At 38.8% G+C, this 21,227-nt stretch overlaps 1 protein-coding gene and 1 long non-coding RNA gene across 3 annotated transcripts in view; one reads left to right on the top strand and one right to left on the bottom strand.

Annotated features, from left to right (window-relative positions):
* mthfsd (methenyltetrahydrofolate synthetase domain containing) overlaps nucleotides 1-16,787 on the bottom strand; it is a 71,514-nt gene extending 54,727 nt beyond the window's left edge. Inside the window, exon 1 of one of the 2 annotated variants that reach the window (XM_087292361.1) lies at nucleotides 16,648-16,787. Coding sequence is in view for 1 of the 2 variants with exons in the window: in NM_001045099.1 (NP_001038564.1) it covers nucleotides 16,648-16,675 (28 nt within the window). In the remaining variant the exon portion in view is untranslated. The remainder of the gene's footprint in view (nucleotides 1-16,647) is intronic. The other variant, NM_001045099.1, reaches the window with a different exon arrangement.
* Nucleotides 1-21,227, top strand: part of LOC137488296 (uncharacterized) — a 724,224-nt gene that overhangs the window by 610,143 nt on the left and 92,854 nt on the right. The window lies entirely within an intron of this gene.

Genomic DNA, 21,227 nt, shown 5'->3' with positions numbered 1-21,227 from the left:
ATAATTCTCGGTTTGGGTGGCTTGACAAAATTTCATATATGGAATTGTCATTGTGTTATTGGGCTCAGACGTATACGGCTGAGGTCAGCTTTATTTGCCAGCGGTAATCTGTAACGGCTGCTTAATGTTTGATGTACAGTGTATACAAATGTCATGTCCCCTTTAAGATAACTTCTTCTATGGTTGTTTTACCTTTTGCATGAGCTCAGGGAGCTCAGATCAGTTACAGCAAGCTCTGAGGAGAAGTGTGTGATAGTCGCTTTATCGCTGTTTAATTCTTTTGATAATATCACATTTTATTTTGTGATGGATGTTTGAGTGTCTTTTTCATTTCCTTTTGCCCACTCATTGTCATTGACTGGCATGTGTGTATTCGACCGCACTTGGGAGAAACGCATAAAGGCTGATAAGCCGAGCCATATATTTTCTGTCTTTTTTTCTTCCCTCCGGGTAAACACTGAGACACCTGGCACTCGTCACAACGTGTACAATCTATTTACATAGGCTCTGGTACTGGAGGACAGGCAGCACTGGGAGTAGGCTGGTGAGTGGTTTCGGAGATATGGCAAGTGGCTAGGCATTGAGCAATACATGGGGTCCCTTGTGTAAAAGAGATTCTCCAAACCGATGGTATTGTCATAGATGGCCAGGGCTGAGTGAAGACATGGATTCATGTCTTTGATAAGCAACAAGTAAGGCTGTCTCTTTCCATCCACTAGCCACTGCCAGGGTATGGAATTGCAGTGTGTGATCAGAAACGCATAATTTATTCTGCCGTATGTGAAACAGTTGGTCTGAAGTGAAGAGCGCTCCGATAGAAATACAGAAAATTTCAGGAAAATGAGTAGCAAACTGGGAAGATGAAATAATGATGGCGCAATTCCAGTTCCATATAGACTTAGCCCATAGGAGTGCTTTGCCAGATAACAAGGAAATCAGAAAAGCCACTTTGGAGTGCTCAGTGGGAAACTGAAGAGGATGCATAACTGCAATAAGAGATATTGTTGTTTCACACTTAAAGAAACATAGTTGTCCACTATAATCATCATTTAGAAGGCGACAGTATGATAAGAAAAAATTTGAAGATTTTGAGCCCATTGAATACATCCTCAAAACAAATGAAAAGTGAAGTTTCTAGTTTATCCTAATTCACCAGTCCATAGTTCATATTTCGGGTAAAGAAAATCTGAGTAAAGAACAATACCAGTTGTCATCTATTCAATATGCATCACATCATGGTGGTACAGTCTATAAAGATAATTAATTTTATTCTGAAGTGTTAAGAATTGCACTTGTGTTATATGTAGATTACTTTAAATTTAAAACCCCCTGAGTACATCAAGAAAAAAGTATAAAATCACAACTGTATACCCTTGTCTTTGACAACATCCCTCATTCACTGCAATCCACTCTTAACTCAGTATACCTGGCCTTTTTATGCAAAGCAGTTGACATCAAAAGATTTGGCTGAAGTTATAGCTCCTTTGTTAAAATACATCAAGAGTGACAGTGTCTACATTTCCAGTGTTAGAAAACATGTTTAAGGCTCTTTGCTTTGTGTAGTCGCTGATAATCTTGTGGCAATTTGTGAAAAAAAAAAATTTGATTGTGGATCATTTATTTGCAGCTTCTGTCTTGTAGAACGATCAAAATTTCAAAGAAAGGAGGTGAGGTCAGGTGCATTTCCTGCTCTCACCAAAGAGAATCATGCCACTCATTCGTTGATTGTTAAGGAAAATCCTGCTTTGAAAAACTGTTACAGTGTAAAAAATGCCTGCCCACCAGAGATGTATAGTAACGAAGTAGAACTACTTCACTGCTGTACTTAAGTACTAAAACACAGTATCTGTACTTTACTGGAGTTAGGGTAAATCGATTCACGATTTCGTTTTTTTTTTTATTGTGTTACTAGTCTTCTCAAAACATTACAACAACATGACTGAAATAACATTCTCTTTAAAAGTAACTTGAAAACCATTTGGTTAAGGAACATTGTTTTTTTAATTACCATGTCATACAAAAATCAATCAAGGAGTAAATAAATGTAAAACAAATTGAGAAGTTAAATAGCATTGCAGAAGATTTGAATAATAAATATTTGTGTAACTATTGCACTTGCAGGAATACAGAGATATTTTTTGCAAGTTTTGCTGAGCCTGGGAAAGATTGGCTGTCAGCTCGGCTTTGACTTTGTCTTCTTCTGATTTAATGACAGGTTGTAATGCTGCTGCCTTTTTCTTAAAAAGATACAGTGGAAGTAAAGGACTGAACATGGAAACTGCAAAGCCTAATTTAACCCAATGTGTGAAGTTGTGGACGTATAGCAGAAGCAAATACAAGCACCAGATGTGTGTCTAATATAAAATAATATATTTATTCTATTTTTCTTTTTTCCCCTTTTAAATACCGATCATTTGATGTGCTTTGCTCCACTCTCTGTATTATGCTGCCTGATCTGTCCGGTTTTCAACTAGGTCCGCTAAATGACGTCATGGGGGCGGGTACTTTCATTTTCACTGCTACAGGCCCTCACCTCTGTTCATGTTCAAACCAAAAGATCGGCCCGTTTTTTCACGTGGCAGGGTTTTACGTCCTTCATACATGTTGAGATCGAGTTTATCGACTTGATGAGGGAATATGTCTTGACAATGCACACAGACGTGACTCAGACTCATGCAACAAGTAAAATCCTACATGACTTCACGCTTTAACAGGCAGTCAAGCAGGTCACACATCAGAAGCGCCGCGACACGGCACGCACATGACATTTTGAACTATCACACACCAAACGCGCACATTCGCATGATATTTAACATGAAACTAATCAGATGGAGCTCTGTGGCGCGGCTGAATAATGAACTGCTTCTTGAATTGTGGCTGGGCGGTGCCGGTGTGTGTATAGAAACCTATTTAGAATTCTAAAATCCATGGCGCTGCGTGGTGCGTCGCCAAAAGGCGCTTCTGGTGTGCTTCCTGCTTCATAGAGTGAACCAAAGCGCATTGGTGCCATTATAATGTATTAAACATATATTTTTTAAAAAGTCGCGATTTCTCGATTTGATTAAAAATTAAATCGTCTTAAAACGTAAATTCGAATTAATAAAAAAATTCGGAAAAATTGTCCAGCCCTAACTGGAGTATTGTTTTTTTCTCCTACTTCCACTTTTACTTAAAGTACATATTTTCAGTGAGTTTAATACTTTTACTCCGATAGATTTTTTTATGTGCATCGTTACTCGTTACTAGGGATGTCAAAATGATCTATATCAGTTCAGTAATAGATCATAACTGATTATTACGTGATGACGTCATTTATCTCCTATGCACGATGTCTCAATACTATGGCGAAGGACAGAGGCGCGAGTGAAGGCGGCACACTTTGGACATTTGACCCACTGGCCTGTTTGTGAGGTAACTTTTCCTCTCCTCTTGGCTGTTAAAGCGATACTTATCTTGTGTATCCAGACATGAGCGTGCCTGAGGTGCGAGTTTTCTCCACTGTGTCTATTACAGATTACCTGTGAAAACCGCGCATTATGAGCATACAGACTGTCACCGAGGCTGCTCTTCCCGCCTTCTGTGAACAGCACTTTTATTTCTAAAGCCGATCAGCCCTTTCTGTTGAGAAGGTGAAACAATAACCAATCAAAAAGGTGTAGACCTACCCTGTCGGCACTCAAACAGCAGGCAGGATCATATTTAAATGAGTTTATTTGCTGTTAACGCTCGTGTTGCCTTCTGTGCATGTATTGGAGTTTTGTTTACTACATTCAGAAAGAGTGTTTTCTTTGAGCAGGCCAAATTAAAGGTACAGTTCATATATCTTACTGCTGTATTGAAGAACAAAATTGTATTACAAATAACCCTTTAACTGTCACACCAAGAAGAAAGCAATATAATTTTTTTGATTGCATTTAACTCTTAATGTCGCTAGTTAACACAATCAACACATTTTTTCTCAACACATCCCATAACTTCTAAAATATCAGCCTCTACCAAATGGTTGAGATTTTGGTTTATGGTAAAAGTACCAGAATTAATAAATACACTATAAAAATCTGAAAATATGAAGTGTAAGACCAATTTAATTAAAACATAATCAAAATAAATCATTTTTGAATACTAAATCATATCCATAGGCCATAAAATATTTCATATTTTAATTTAACACAGTAATATACACGTTTTAATGTTTTTTTTTTTGTTTTTTGTTTTTAAATAAAATAAAAATCAAGTGAATAAGTGCAACATTTTATGACATTCAATCATACAAATTTTTTTTATTTTCAGAAAGTAAAACTACACATAATTTCCTGTTAGGGTTGAGTTTAGAGATTTGGAGAGAAAGAGAGAGAGATAGAGAGAGAACTGTGTGTAAGAGAGTGTATGAATGTGTGAGAGTGTAGGGAGAGAGTGTACATTTAGGTGTGTGTGTATGTGTGTGTGTGTGTGTGTGTGTGTGTGTGTGTGTGTGTGTGTGTGTGTGTGTGTGAGAGAGAGAGAGAGAGAGAGAGAGGGAGAGTATGTATGTGAGTGAACATGCTGAAATAACTCATCAGTGAAGGGATTTTTTGGTAAAAGGGCCTGACGATGTGAGTTCTTGTACCATAGAAACTATTGACATCCATTAAATATCTACAAAAAACAAACAATCAAAAATATTTTTTTTTACAATTGTTCTAATGCTCGTACACAAGTATTTTCCATTTAAGAGGTAATCATCTTTGAAAGTTGTGATTTCGACACATTAGTTCTAAAAATTAATTATATTTATAATATATTAATATTAATATATTTATAGATTTTAATAAAAAAAAATCTTGTGTTGTGAAGAAAAAAATCTATGTATGGAAAGCATCGTTAATGCTTAGATATCGAATTGAACCGAATCGATGGAATGATAATCGTAACAGAACCAAACCGTGAGACCAGTGTAGATTCACACCCCGACTCCTTACAATTATAGACCTTTTTCTTGGCTGCTGCATGGAGGGCGCCATAGCGACCACCGTCTTCCGGTAGAAAGTTTAGAACTTTCGCTTACATCGTTTACAAGCGGTAATTTGCGATCCAAAAATGGGTTTCAATAGTGTTTTGAATTGATTACGGAGTGTTGTTGTGGCACACAACTTTGAAAGGTGTGTGTTAAAGCTTTTGTAATCTGTCAGATCTGTGGTTCAAGCGCAAGAGAATGTCTTGTAAGCCATGTTTCTTTTCGTTCTGCTTAATCACGTTCCCCAAAAAAGATATTTAAAATGAACAAAACAATAGGATGTCTTTTGACTGCTTTCTTTAATAACTACAATACACAATACTTGTACTTTTACTTCCAGTACCTGAGTAGTAAATTTTGAAATAAACTACTTGCAATACTTAAGTGCAAAAAATGTTGAATACTTGATTACTTCCACTTAAGTATGGTGCTTAAAGAGCACTTCTACTTCTACTCAAGTCACTTTTTGATAGAGTACTTGTACTTTTACTTAAGTCTGGGTCTCTAGTACTTTATACATCTCTGCTGCCCACTTACTGAAAAACTGAGCTTTACCACTGTTTGATTGGCTATTAATAGAATTTATGACATTTTTAAAGGCATGGTTCTCTTGGAATTGGATCTGTGCTTTAGTGTTTTTATTTTAAAATAAATATTTCACTTTTAGGGAACTAAATAGTGCCTCACACAATTTCCACATAAATGGGCTGACTAAACTGATTGTCCTCAGCTATTGCCTACAACCTTTTCCTCAAGAAAGAAGATTGGAGGAAACATACATGCACAATTGGGCCCTAATACCACTGCTGCCATTCATTATTGGACACAGAATACCTTTTAATGATCTAGCCTGGCTTCTACTCATGTATTTACAAGACATCATTGAACTTGTTATTGCCTCAGTCCACAACAAAGAAAGTGTTGCTTTTCTTGACTCATAAGTTTCCGAATACCAACATAGAGTCCAAGAAGTATTTCCTAATAAAGGTTTAATCCCAATGTACAACTTCTTAGAACACTATCCTGCATTAATAAATGCTTTTGGACCAGTGACTGCTTACTGGACAATGCAATATGAAGCAAAGCACAGCCAATTTTAGCATATCATGAGACATGAGTCATTCATGAGGCATCTTTAGGAACATTATTCTTTCTCTGGCCACAAAGCATCAGCTTATGATAAGTCATCTACTGCAGTCCACAACCGTTGTGCCAGCTCTAAGTATTGTAAGAGTCACATCAGTGCCATTAAATGTACTGCATGTAAATGTTCAGGAATTAATCAAGCATTTGTTTCCTTGTCAGTCTTAAGTACAGCTGGCTGATACAGTCAACTTTCATGCAAAAAGGTACTCAAAAGGCATAATCGTGGCCTACAGTGGTACTGCTGGTCTTGTGATTTTGCTGAAATTGTCCAAGTTGCCCTTTTTGGGAAAAAATGTGCAATTTATTGTGAAAACACTATTGTGGGTTTCATGTTGAGAAGACAGATGAACACCAAAACTTAGTAATGTTTGTCCCCTGTCAGCTCATGGTGACATTAAAGTGCTACATCTGTCTCCAGTGTTGAGTATGACTTTGTGTAATATATATGTTTTTTCTATCTTTCTAGAGATGGAACCAAAATTCAGATTCTGGGTCCTCATTGATCACAAGGTCAAAAAACGTACACTCAAAAGTATCAAACCCTCAACTGTTGATGAATTGGTTGCAGCCATCCAAGAACAATTTGTCATCACCACTGAAAACAGTGTTCAGTACAAAGATGAAGTGTTTACTGACTTTTTCACTCTAACAACCACAAAGGAACTTAAATATAAAAACACACTAAAAGTAGTTAATGTTCCGTTTAACAGAACAGATACACTCTGATGTTTCAGATGATACTGTGATTCTCTCTCCTTCACCGTCTGAAAGGCAAAATCCATGGCCTGCTCTATTTCCAATTCCAACTTTCAGTGTCAAAGCGGATATCTTGGAGCACCTGGCAGAGAATATGTTTGGCTACACAGCAAACCACATGATGCCCAGAGATATGCGGTAGCACAGGCACTAATAGAAAAGCATGCTTGTTTGAAGAAGCCTGGAACTTTTAATGGAATTTATGTGTGGCAATAAAGCCTGAAGTACAAATATGGAAACTATTGTACCAAACATAAAGCATTGGGAAGCCCTGAACTCCTGATAAACTCAATGAAACACAAGATGGGAGATGACAGAAGGCTTGCTAAAACATCAAGAAACCAAAGAGGGCAAGAGTAAATTAACTGCCTTAGCACACTTCTGGTGAAACAGACAGCAGAAAATGAGGCTTGACCTAATAGAAGCCAGCAAGAAAAGGGATGTCAAAAGTATAAATTACATGCTGGAGAAGAATGGAAGTGAAAACCCAGTCCCCAGATGGGCTAAATTTAAAAGAAAGCTCTATTTGAACCATTCCAGGTAAATGATTTATCACTGACATACCTACAGTTCCACTAAAATCAGAAAAAGATCAGAAAAAAAGTCCCAGTTGGATAAGTACACTCCAAAACTTCTTTACCTGTTTAGTGTGAAGGGTAGAGCAGCTGGTCAATGCATCAAGAACTTGTTATTGGAACTGACACAGGTGAGGTAAAAGTGGAAACACATTGCCTAATAAGGCCCGATATTGCAAGAAAAAAAAAAGGTTTACATCTCCTGGTTAATTTTAAGGTAAAATATTAAAAAAGTATGCTTGTGTGTACATACTTTCAGAATTTTCTTTGCTTGAAATGACCCGATCTAATCCTGTTTACATGAAATAAGCCTGCTCACAAGCAGGTTTGAGCTACCAGACATGTTGCTATTACAACAACTCTCTGATAAGTTAAACAAATACCTCTTTCCTTTTTAAGCAAACGTATGGCAATGCTAACTAATTTTTTTAATTGGATTCAGAAATAATATGTCTAAATAAAAAATAATAGAGAAAAAGTAAAAAAAAAATTTACTTATTTTAACTATTTATTTTAAGTATGATTTGGTCAATATACAGATTTTTGTCACAATGTTTAAACTGAAATATTTTGCTTTATATTGTAGACTATTTTTTAGCTTACAGTAAAATAAAATATGTTGATTTTTACAAAAAAAATTAAAAATTAACAAGAAGATCACTACTTAAAAAAGAAATTGGAAAATGTTGCCTTACAAAACACGAAATAAACATGTTGACTTACAACATTTATTAACATTTGTTAATGTTAGCAAACAATCATTTTTAAATCCTTGTTTGTACAAACTGCATTAAGTAAAAGACAACTTAAAATACCTTGCAAAAATAAATGGTGTAATACTACAGTAAATTTGGTTTGCTGTTTGACATTCATCAAACATTCGATTTCAAACCAATTAAACTGCACCTACTGCATTTTGAGCCAAAACTATGTCAGATAGACACAAACATGTGCCCTTTGTTGCACAAGGCTTAAATGTCTCAAAAAAAGTTTGTTTATTAAATAATTACCTATATAAATGAATTAAACCATTTGACCAAAAAAATGATACAATAATACCAGTTGCAAAATGTTCAGTAAAACATTCCAGTTAGCGCACAATTTTGTTCAATTCACTCTTTACGCTTAAACAGATGAAACTGACACTGTTTAAAATAAAGATATTTAATGAACTGTAAAATGTTAAGTGCATGTCACTTTGGAGGCAATAGATAACAAGCAACACTACACACAGGGGTGGCCTATGGCATTGTCGGGTCCCAGATCCCAGAGTTACTGTATGTAGCTATATCACAGTCTCTAAGACATGATGAAAATGCAGTGTGGGCTCACATCGACCCAGTCATTAGGCTTCAAGGCCAGGAGTGACCATAAAATTGATACACACATCCTATGTGATGGCCCTTCAACCAGTTACATAACTGTGCTTAGCTGCTTTCTTAGCAGATTGTCATACTCTCTAGGTTTGTAAATAATCACCTAGGCTCCTGATAGAGTAGGTGGAGCTCTCAAGCTCATTACAACAAGTATGTACTTGGAGGTGGAAATCTTCAAAAACGAATTTGTTTCTGAGGCAAAACACTGCAAAGTTGACAACTAAATAGTTTGTAGATGACATCTAAACCATCGATAGCTTGCTTGTTTCCTTCAACAGTGTGCCCAGAATTTGGAATAAGCTCTCCTTTTCACCGGGAGAAATTACAGATTCCGGAGTTGCTTTTGCAAGCACCTGGGTCATCTGGCAAAAAACTCCACTTTGATGTATCTGCTTCTAAAGCAAGTAGTGTTTATGTGGAACAGCAAAGTGCCTCTCTCCAAGATGTTCCCTGCATTCAACCAAAAGAAGAACCAACCAACTCAGCAGAAGCAAAATGCACAGATTCTGACGATGACACACCAACTATTCATTTATTTTTTTTTTTTTTGGCATAGCCCTTTTATTAATCTGGAGTCGCCACAGCGGAATGAACTGCCAACTTATCCAGCATATGTTTTACACAGCGGATGTCCTTCCAACTGCAACCCATCACTGGGAAACACATACACACTCATTCACACACACTTACACTACAGACAATTTAGCCTAACCAATTTACCTGTACCGCATGTCATTGGACTGTGGAGGAAACCAGAGCACCAGGAGGAAGAACGTGCAAACTGAAATGCCAACTGACCCAGCCAAGGCTCAAACCAGCAACCTTCTTGCTGTGAGGCGACAGCACTACCTACTGCGCCACAGTTTGTCATGGTCAAGTAAGGGCTAGATCATTAATCATTACGTGTCACAATAAGGCTGAGATTACTTGCATGAAGCAAGTTGGTAACAATAATGTCTTCCTCTGGCCAGATAAACCAGACTGCATATATTACAACTGTGGTCAAACATGCACATTATCTGAGCCAGAAACTTTCTCGGATTGACTGGCTATTATTTGAAATGGTAATTTAAAATAGTCTTTCAGATAAAAAAAAAAAATTCTATCTTTTACACTGATGTTTTAAAGACTGAAAGAACATCTGGTAAAGCAAATCTTAAAACAAGCACACAATCTTCACTAATTACAAATGTTTAAAAAATTTTAAACTATGTGAGTATTTTTAATGTTTTTCAGGCTTATGTTAATTGAATGTAAAATCAATTTCATTTAATACATATGAAATAGACTTTTTGCACTGATAAATTGAAATGCAGTGCCATTTATCCTAGAGTGTGACACTTTGTCATTTAGTGTAACAAAAAGAATTGTGAAAATAAATATCCTTTTTTCATTTGGAAACCAATAAAATGTCAAAAGGAAAAAAAAGTATTAGCAAGAGTTCCAAGCATTTTGTTTGATTTATAACAAGGTTTGTCTAAATGAATCTACAATATCTGGGAAGACTGAAGATAAATGTCTTGCTTTGCAGGATTATTTTGAAAACTACAACAAAATCTAATGAATCTGTACTTGTCAGGGTTCTGCCACTCTGGTCTTTGTAAATTCTTGTTTTGGTAGCAGAGCTCTGACACTACCCATGTCCGGTCCTGTTTCTGTCTCTGTGTGCGCGCGCGCCGTCAAGGGTGTACGCAGAGTGTGCACGATGCCGCTTGATGTGGCCGCGCACGCACTGCGTCCGTCAGACGCGCGCACTCTTGTACTAGTGTTTGTGTTTTCGTCTGTCAGCAGCGTGGTGTTTCATTCCCAGCGTCTCAGTCTTGTTGGTTTCGGTTTTGGTCGGCGCTGGGATGAAGCATGCACGCTGCGTGTGTGAGCGCACGGTGAGTGCTTTCATTCATCGTGTGCTCGTGTCTTGCGTCTTTTGTCAAAGCACGTGGCTCGGTGTTTACATTGTGGTCACGTGCTTTTGTCGTGTGCTTCAGTGTAGTGTTATGTGAGCGCCTGGCTTGTATTGTCTCTCTGTGTCATGCGCTCTCCCGTCTATTGTCTAGTCCCTCCCTCCTGGTTTACTCATTATTAGTTTGTCATGTTCACCTGTGTGTCAAATTACTTTTTGCTTTATAATCCCCCTCATGTTTTCAGTCCGTTGCCAGTTCGTCGTCGATTGTTTCCTGTCTTGTTGTGTCCAGCCCTGTCTTGTCCTGCCAGTCCTGCCAGTCTAGTCAAGTTTGTTTGTTCGTTTATTTGTTTTATTAGAGTTTTCCCCCTCGGGGTTGTTTGTTTTGCCTTTTTGTTTTTATTTTATTCTTAATAAACACCCATTATTTGCTGCACCTGAGTCCTCGCTCCTTTTTCCCCTCACCGAACGTGACAGTACGAACTGGCCAAACAGAGGACTCAGCAACAGGATGAGCATAATTATCCTTCCACCCACCACAGCAGAGGAGAGACAGAGGCGCCTTCAGAGGCTGGTGTCGGCCCGCCAGCAAGGTCTGGAGGTTAAAAGCTTTGCCCAGTTTTTTTGGACTTATGCTAGGGGGCTTGAGTTTGATGACGCCACTCTGAAGGAAGCTTTTAATCTCTGTCTCGATGAACCCCTGCCACAGTGGGAGATGGATCAGCTTGGGGTGTTGGACTTCTGGGGCTTCTCGCTTTATCTCCACCACCGCAAGGATTGGCAGATCCTCACACCACCTCCAGCTGATTGTGGCAAATACTCCACCCCTCCTTCCTCTACCGAGTGCAGCTCATGACCTCCCTCTGACTCGGTCGAGTAAACGGAGGCTGCAGAGAAAGAGGGCTGCCCAAACTGCTGCATCAGCCCCAGAGCGCCCTCCAGTGTCGGCTCCAGCCCCAGAGCGCCCTCCAGTGTCGGCTCCAGCCCCAGAGCGCCATCCAGTGTCGGCTCCAGCCTCAGAGCGCCCTCCAGTGTCGGCTCCAGCTTCAGAGCGCCCTCCAGTGTCGGCTCCAGCCCCAGAGCGCCCTCCAGTGTCGGCTCCAGCCCCAGAGCGCCCTCCAGTGTCGGCTCCAGCCCCAGAGCGCCCTCCAGTGTCGGCTCCAGCCCCAGAGCGCCCTCCAGTGTCAGCTCCAGCCCCAGAGCGCCCTCCTTGCCCTGCCGGCGCCACCCAGACGTCTTGCCCTGCCGGCACCAGCCCGGCTTCTTGCCCTGCCGGCGCCACCCAGACGTCTTGCCCAGCCGGCGCCACCCAGACGTCTTGCCCAGCCGGCCCCAGCCCGGCTCCTTGCCCTGCCGGCGCCACCCAGACGTCTTGCCCTGCCGGCGCCACCCAGATGTCTTGCCCTGCCGGCCCCAGCCCGGCTCCCTGCCCTGCCGGCCCCCCTCTGGTCTCCAGCCCTGCCGGCTCCCCTCTGGTCTCCAGCCCTGCCGGCTCCCCTCTGGTCTCCAGCCCTGCCGGCTCCAACCCAGCCGCTTCTAGCCCAGCCGGCTCCCCACCGACCTCCTGCCTTGTCTCCTCTGATAGATTGTCCCTGGATTGTTCCTCCTGCTCCACCTTGGTGTGCCCCTCTCCCACCCTGGACTGACCCTCCGGCTCCACCCTGGTTCCTTGCTGGGGCCCCCGACCTGCTGTCCCCACCCTGGACTGTCCCTCCTGATCCTCCCTGGTCTTGCCCTCCCATCCCTCCCTTGTTTGTCTTGTTGGGTCTGGCTTGGCTTCCCTCCCTCCCCCCTTCTTCATGTCGTCTTGCCTGTTCACTACCCTGTCTTGTGTCTGATGTTGTCTTGTGGTGTTTCTTGTCTGTCTTGTACCATGTTGGATGTTCCCTTTAGGGACGCCAGGTGGCGTCCCTTTTGGGGGGGGCTAGTGTCAGGGTTCTGCCACTCTGGTCTTTGTAAATTCTTGTTTTGGTAGCAGAGCTCTGACACTACCCATGTCCGGTCCTGTTTCTGTCTCTGTGTGCGCGCGTGCCGTCAAGGGTGTACGCAGAGTGTGCGCGATGCCGCTTGATGTGGCCGCGCACACACTGCGTCCGTCAGACGCGCGCGCTCTTGTACTAGTGTTTGTTTTTTCGTCTGTCAGCAGCGTGGTGTTTCATTCCCAGCGTCTCAGTCTTGTTGGTTTCGGTTTTGGTCGGCGCTGGGATGAAGCATGCACGCTGCGTGTGTGAGTGCACGATGAGTGCTTTCATTCATCGTGTGCTCGTGTCTTGCGTCTTTTGTCAAAGCACGTGGCTCGGTGTTTACATTGTGGTCACGTGCTTTTGTCGTGTGCTTCAGTGTAGTGTTATGTGAGCGCATGGCTTGTATTGTCTCTCTGTGTCATGCGCTCTCCCGTCTATTGTCTAGTCCAGGGGTCGGCAACCCGCGGCTCTAGAGCCGCATGCGGCTCTTTAGCGCTGCCCTAGTGGCTCCCTGGAACTTTTTCAAAAAATGTTTGAAAATGGAAAACGATGAGGGAGGTAAATATATTTTTTGTTTTAATATGACCACATGTGAAGCTCACGATTACATGTGTTCATGTGACCACATGTGAAGTTTATGTGACCACATGTGAAGCTCACGACCACATGTGTTCATGTGACCACATGTGAAGTTTATGTGACCACGTGGACAACATGTGAAATTCATGTGGCCACATGTGAAGTTCGTGTGGCCATATTTGAAGTTCATGTTACCACATGTGAAGTTAATGTGACCACATGTGAAGCTCACGATTACATGTGTTCATGTGACCACAAGTGAAGTTTATGTGACCACATGTGAAGCTCACGACCACATGTGTTCATGTGACCACATGTGAAGTTTATGTGACCACGTGGACAACATGTGAAATTCATGTGGCCACATGTGGACAACATGTGAAGTTCATAGGGCCACATGTGATCACCTTTGACCACATCTGAAGTCAATGTGAACTTTTTCAAAAAATGTTTGAAAATGGAAAACGATGAGGGAGGTAAATATATTTTTTGTTTTAATATGGTTTCTATAGGAGGACAAACAATCTTAACGTTTTCCAATGCTGTAAAAGTGTGTAGAATATTTAATTTCAACATTTCTGTCAACAAAGATTTGCGTCATAGCCTGCGACACACGTTTCTATCAGCAGGGCGGGATGCCAGGCAGGTAGCTGTTGTAAACAAACCGGCGGCTGTGTGATGCGCCATGGAGCGCAAGCTGTCTTTGCCAAAGATGTACAGCGGGGCACGCTTTCTCATTTTCCCTCCCTGAGAGAATTCAAAGAAGCCCATCCCGATCACTCACTCAACGGTGATTATTTACAAGGTGCGATCGTTGATATGCAAACTGCATTTGGGAGCAGATTTTGCGAGTTGCGAAAGGAAAAAACGAGACTGTCTTTCCTTTACACACACCCCTGAAGATTGACCCTTCCTTGTTGAACACATTCCCAGGAATGACTCGAGCTGATCTTGAAATGGAAATGGCAGGCTGCGTTTTATTGCACTGTTTGTTGCTCAGATAAGGGGCACGTTGTGCACGTTCATTTTGATGTTGTTTTTTTGAATCCTCAAAATAAAAAAAAACATTAAAAAATCTGATTTCTTTAATTTCATCAAAGCAAAACATAATGCAATAATATTGTAATGAAGTTAAACTTGAACATTAAACATAATTCATTAATATTGTAATGAAGTTAAACTTGATCATTAAACATAATTCATTAATATTGTAATGAAGTTAAACTTGATAATTAAACATAATTCATTAATATTGTAATGAAGTTAAACTTGATAATTAAACAATTCATTAATATTGTAATGAAGTTAAACTTGAACATTAAACATAATTCATTAATATTGTAATGAAGTTAAACTTGATAATTAAACAATTCATTAATATTGTAATGAAGTTAAACTTGAACATTAAACATAATTTATTAATATTGTAATGAAGTTAAACTTGATAATTAAACAATTCATTAATATTGTAATGAAGTTAAACTTGATCATTAAACATTTCATTAATATTGTAATGAAGTTAAACTTGATAATTAAACATAATTCATTAATATACTGTAATTAAGTTAAACTTGAGATGGCATCGTACAACAGAGTAGTCACGTGACACGTCATTCTCTACAGGATGAACTGCACGGAAATGAACATTTAACCATGAAGGCTCAGTATGTATTTGTAGCCAACGAAGTCATTTTTATAGTATGCTAATATAGCTAATATAAATACATACAGCATGTGTTGCCATCATTATAAGGCTTATATAAAGCTTTTAATTTTTTGCGGCTCCAGACATATTTGTTTTTGTTTTTTTTGGTCCAGTATGGCTCTTTCAACATTTTGGGTTGCCGACCCCTGGTCTAGTCCCTCCCTCCTGGTTTACTCATTATTAGTTTGTCATGTTCACCTGTGTGTCAATTTACTTTTTGCTTTATAATCCCCCTCATGTTTTCAGTCCGTTGCCAGTTCGTCGTAGATTGTTTCCTGTCTTGTTGTGTCCAGCCCTGTCTTGTCCTGCCAGTCTAGTCAAGTTTGTTTGTTCGTTTATTTGTTTTATTAGAGTTTTCCCCCTCGGGGTTGTTTGTTTTGCCTTTTTGTTTTTATTTTATTCTTAATAAACACCCATTATTACCCATCCTCGCTCCTTTTTACCCTCACTGAACGTGACAGTACTTAGATTAGTAATGAATCTGTACTAAGACTGGTGACTTAGGGAAAGTAAACATTTTCATTTTATACATAATAACTGTAAGGTCACACTATATGACAACTTTAGGCATAAATGTAGCAAATTTGTGAATATATCCTCTTTTCCAATAATAAAACTAAAAGACCACATATGTTTTTTTTTTAAATGTAAGTCAGTACAACACTTTTTTAATATTTAATTTTCAAAAGATTTTTTAAAATAATCTGGCTTTTATGTCAACCACCTAAATATGGATTCAGTACTGCATAATAAAAATTAAAAAGGCACAATCAGGAAAGACAAGCCTTGTGCATTATAGGGAATAATATTCTGAATATTTTACAGTTGATTTCATAGATTTATCTGAAATGATGTTGTCCTTACTTGATTTTTTTTTTACTATTTAATACACACGTAACAAAAATGGTTTTGAAATACATGAAATACTTATTCTGAGTCTTCTAATTCTTCGGCTGCTATGTCTTTGTGCAATAACCATTTCTTGTGGTTAAATGGTTTAAATTTATTTTGATTAAATTATTTAACACTTTAAATGTAAAATTAAGCCTTGTGCAAAATAAAGGGCATGTGTCTATTTGATGCAGTTTGTTTTTTAAGCAATAATAATTATTTATTAAATTATTAATTAATTGCATTTTATTCAATTATTCATTAATTGTATTTTATTATTGTCTCCCCTAACCCAGACAGCAGAGTAAAGTATACTGTGTATTATTCATATTATTTATTAAATTACCCATTACATTGTTTTTGATTAACATCTACTCCTACATGCACAGTACTGTAAACTTAACAAATTATAAAGTAATACATACTGTTTCATATCATTTCCAAAGAATGTAAACAAGCAAATAAAATTCTCTTGGTTTAGTCTTTGCTGATATTTTTTAAATTGTGTTTACATAAATCTATCAAGCTAGCCAAATTTTTTAGTTGTTTGTGCGTTAAGTAATCTCTGTGCTTAACATTAGACTGTGCTGCGTAACTTTACAGTACTACCAATTTACTAAAGCATTTCTCATTAATACAGCTAAAATGGAAAAATTCACCACTGCTCGTGCTCCTAAAAATCTTTACAATGGTCTGGTGCTCCTAGTACACAATATGTTTTTTTTTTTCTGGAGCCCTGTAAATAAATAAATACAAACTTACCTTGGTTAATTTTTATGACGGGCTCCATTATGCAGAGAAGTTCACGGACCTTAATTTAATTAGGTAATTGTAATGATAGACAAGACAGGACAAGAGCATGTATAACACGTTATGTTCTTGTTTCTTCTTTTTCCATTTCTGTCAAACCACACTCAGTTATCAGTGCATCACTGCCATCTGCTGGTGAGATAACAAAGTCCCACACTATCTTCAAAGCCAGAAGCCCAAGCAAACAGCACTGTGTACGAACATCTACTTAATATTTCATCATAACCTACAGTCCAACATTTTATAGTTCAGTATATTCATCAAAATAAAAAAAAAAATCTTAATATGTATAAAATTGGTAGTATTGTAAAATCATGTTGACATTCTTGTCATTCCAACTGGCGATAATGCTGCTAAATAGTCATCAAACAAGAAGAAGATAACTGATCAATGTTCAATGATCAATTGGGTAAATTGTCCGTAGTGTATGTGTGTGACTGAGTGTGTATGGATGTTTCCCAGTGATGGGTTGCAGCTGAAAGAGCATCTGCATAGTCAAACATATGCTGAATAAGTTGGTGGTTCATTCTGCTGTGGCGACCCCAGATTAATAAAGCGATTACGCCAAAAAGAAAATAAATGAATGAACAATTTATGGACACTCAAGGCATCCATGATCCTTTGGACAAGGAAGTTGTTTGGTGTCACAGAATTACAATTGGAGGCTTGGAGTTTGATTTAACTATAAATGTATATAGGCTTAGTATTTTTTATGCAACTGTACATTTTTAAAAATAAAGAGATAAATAACAACAAAGAGTTATAAATAAAATAACTCTAGAATAAATGAAAATTACAAATACAAAAACCTGAAAGTGGTTCAGCCTGGCCTGGATTGTGTGATCAGGATTGTGTGTCCTGTAACGTGGGTGGGTCTGCTAGTTTGCAGCTGGTAACACACGAAATCTATAGACAAATTACCATGTTTGTAAACATTCAAGATGCACACACAGCGAGGATGCAGAAAAAAAAAAAAAAACGAAAGCACTAGCATTTACAGCGAGGGAATGACATCCAATGTGGTACATAGTTAGCTGATGTTTTAGAAATGTATTTATATATATATATATATATATATATATATATATATATATATATATAATTTACATAATGCTTTCAGCTTATTATAACAGCTTGTTACCCATTAATAAACACAGTTATTCGCAAAATTAACAGTAAAGTGAGCAGTGTTCTTCTGACAGGTCCATTTGCGATAGCCCCCTCCTAATGGATATTGGATGAGAAGAAATGGCCAAGCATCCAGCCCCAAATATACAATCATTAAAGCTCCAAGTGTTTTTACATAAGAGAAGATCACCAGATTCAAAACTTTGTAGAGTTCAAAATTGAGGTTCTGACTAGCCAAAGACAAGGAAAGAAGACGGAGCTATACAAGGCCTGGGTAATTATCAACAAGCAAAACTGCATTGACAGCAAACTGCACCTGTATGGCAGGGTATGCGAACTTGCACTTTTACGTTTCATTCTTAGCATGTAGTGTCCGCAGCTTAATTAACCACATTTAACTGTTTTTGCTGAAATCATTGCTGCAATCAAGAACAAGTAACATGTATGATTCTGTTTAGCGTGAACTTACAGTACCTAATATGAAATGAAAACTGCAGAGGCCAGCATTATTAATTAGGTCATCACTTTATTTAGCTCGCTTTTTTGTCAAAGACGCTGCGGTTGGCATTAAAAGCAGTGTGGTGTACAGTAAAAGTTATGTTTTCCATTTGGCATCCTACGGCACAACACGACATGTTTTCTATTGCAACCGGGAACCCGTGTGATGTCATGTGTGACGTAGGTTGGTAATTCCTCTATTTGTAATATTTATTCATTCATTCATTTTCTTTTCAGCTTAGCACCTTTATTAATCCAGGGTCGCCACAGCAGAATGAACCGCCAACTTTGTTTTTTACGCAGCGGATGCCCTTCCTGCCACAACTCATCCCTGGGAAACTTTAACACACACTCATACACTACGGACAATTTAGCCTACATTACTTCACCAGTACTGCATGTCTTTAGACTGTGGGGGAAAACGGAGCACGCGAACGTAGGGACAACTTGCAAACTCCACACAGAAACGCCAACTGACCCAGCCAAGGCTCGAACCAGCAACCTCCTTGCTGTGAGGTTACAGCCATACCTACTGTGCCACTGCCTCGCCCGTAAATAATAAATGTAAGTAAACTTTATTTTGTCCTCTCAGATATTGTTTTAGGAGGCCTCTGATGTAGTAATTAATGATTTTTTATTATTTCTGTAAGTTTTTAGAGAAATGTAATATTGCAAAGTTGGGCCGAGTTATGAGCACAATTTCTGTATTTGTAGTCACTTTGTCTGAACAGGTATACAGAGCATTTAAAAATTTGTTTGCAGGGTTATTTACTTACTTAGCCCCATAACAGTATGTCATAAGTAATAATCACACACCAACCATATTTTTTATTAATAAGCATTTATTAATAAAAATATTTGGAAAATATATTTGGTCACAATCAATGTGGATTAAATGTGTTTACTTTGCATTGATAGTGTCCAAGGCAGTTCTTTTCCCCTGAAATGCACAAGCAACACAAATGAGGTTGTTGTCTGTTTAAGTCATGTAGTTCAGAAATGTGAAGGTGAGCTTTATCACAACATCACCTGACAGCCCAAGTTATTCCTTGATACACCTCAAAATCATAGAACATGCCAGAGATTCAAGATCTCACCCACAGTTTGAAGCCCCATAGGTGTGGTTTGCGATGAATATATTGTTTAATGTTATGAATCTCCTCTTGAAAAGAATAATCATTTCATCCACAGAGTTGTGTTCTTTAGGTACCACCTGCAGGCATCTCTCTCTAAATGAATTTAGCCACAGTCTGAGTTTTCAGAGTTTGTCCTTCTTTTCCATCTCTGATACAGTCAAATTGTTTATCAAGTGTACTGTGTTTCTTCCACCCAATACATATGGACGCCAGACATTTGCATTGGACCCATCTACGGGTACATCTTCTCTGTACATTCTCTGAGTCACTTGCATCCATTTCTAAATTGCTCTCTCTATTTTGAATGGCCCAATATGGTCTCTACTTATCATACTAAAAGGGACACATGCATCTCCCTTGAGCACTAACAGGTTCAAATTCAAGACCATTCACACTTGTCCCTGAACAATTCAACAGGCTACCACTTTACCACTACTCAACATTACAGAATTACAACATAGACATAATAAGCTCTAAATCAAATTTGATTAATGTTTTATAAAATAAACAAATATGTATGTGTTCTACACATTGTAATAAATACACAAAAAATAATAATTTTACATACTTAATTCTTGACAAATCTAGACATGCAAAATAAGAAAATCAGCTCAATGAGAAAATTGGAGGTAGCACAAGTTCATGGCTGGATGACCAGACTTCTAAACACATTATGGGGACACACAATAGGACCTATTAATCAAGTAAATGTGGTTTTGAAAACAAAAGAACAAAAATTAAACATTTGCTTTTTTGCATTTTTGCAGTTTTTTTTCAATTGGTAAAAGTGATGTTGTAATTCTGCAAAAGTTGCTTTTTCAGGGTTAAGGGTTATTTTCATATTTGTGTTATTGGTGAAATTAGATGTGGCTAACACACTGTGAGAAGACAAATATGTTATATTGTTTCGTTTGTCTTGCCTATGCCAAGACCTGTGATAATGGCAATCCATAGGATTGAGGGAATGAAGACATTTTTAGCAAAGAATTAAAGAGAACCAGCTATTTTTTTATCCACAGAATTGTGAAGAAGCATACTTAAGGGCCAGCTAAGCAAACATAAACAATTTACTTTGTGGCCAGCAAATTGTACTACAAGTAGTACAAAATGTAGGAACTGTGTAGAATGTACTTTAAGCTTTTACGTCTTGGGTACAAGTTCCTGCTCACCCTGTCTGTTACCCAAGTAGCATGTGAAATAAACTTCTCCACACTCAAATTTATTTTAAAAAGACTCAGAAGCACCATATCCAATGATCGCTTGAAGTAATTTATGTTGATGGCAACTGAAAAGGAAGTACATACGGCTTTAGATACAGTGTCAGGATTCTGCCACTTCAGTCTTGTTAATTCTTGTTTCGGTGGCAAACATCAGCTCCTTCAGGTTGTCCAGGAGGTCTCCAAGGGAGAAAAGGGAGAAAAAGACCATCTCAGCACGAAGCACCAGCACACTTGTTGCTCTCTAGTTCCATCTGCAGTCAGTAAGTGCCCCAGTCTTCCAATGACACACCAGCAGAGACAGAGGAGGAAGAATGAGTCAGCCTCCATCCAGCTACCACCCTGGCTGCAGCATCACCCCTGAGGCCACTGAAGACACTTCAGTTCTCCTGTCTGAAGAGGTGGCCAGCTTCCCGCCACTTAGACCAAGAAAAGTGTAGGAGAAGAAAGGCCTCCTTCACCACATCAGCACCTAGATACCTTGCTCCCAGTCCGGCTCCTTGGCCTGTCTGTACTACCCAGATGTCTTGCCCTGCCTGCACCACCTAGATGC

Source organism: Danio rerio, chromosome 18 (assembly GCF_052040795.2).
Source record: "Danio rerio strain M-AB ecotype USA chromosome 18, GRCz13ab, whole genome shotgun sequence".
In the NCBI taxonomy this organism is placed as follows: Eukaryota; Metazoa; Chordata; class Actinopteri; order Cypriniformes; family Danionidae; genus Danio; species Danio rerio.
The sequence above is the reverse complement of the archived record's forward strand: the minus strand, read 5'-3'. Positions and strand labels throughout refer to the sequence as shown.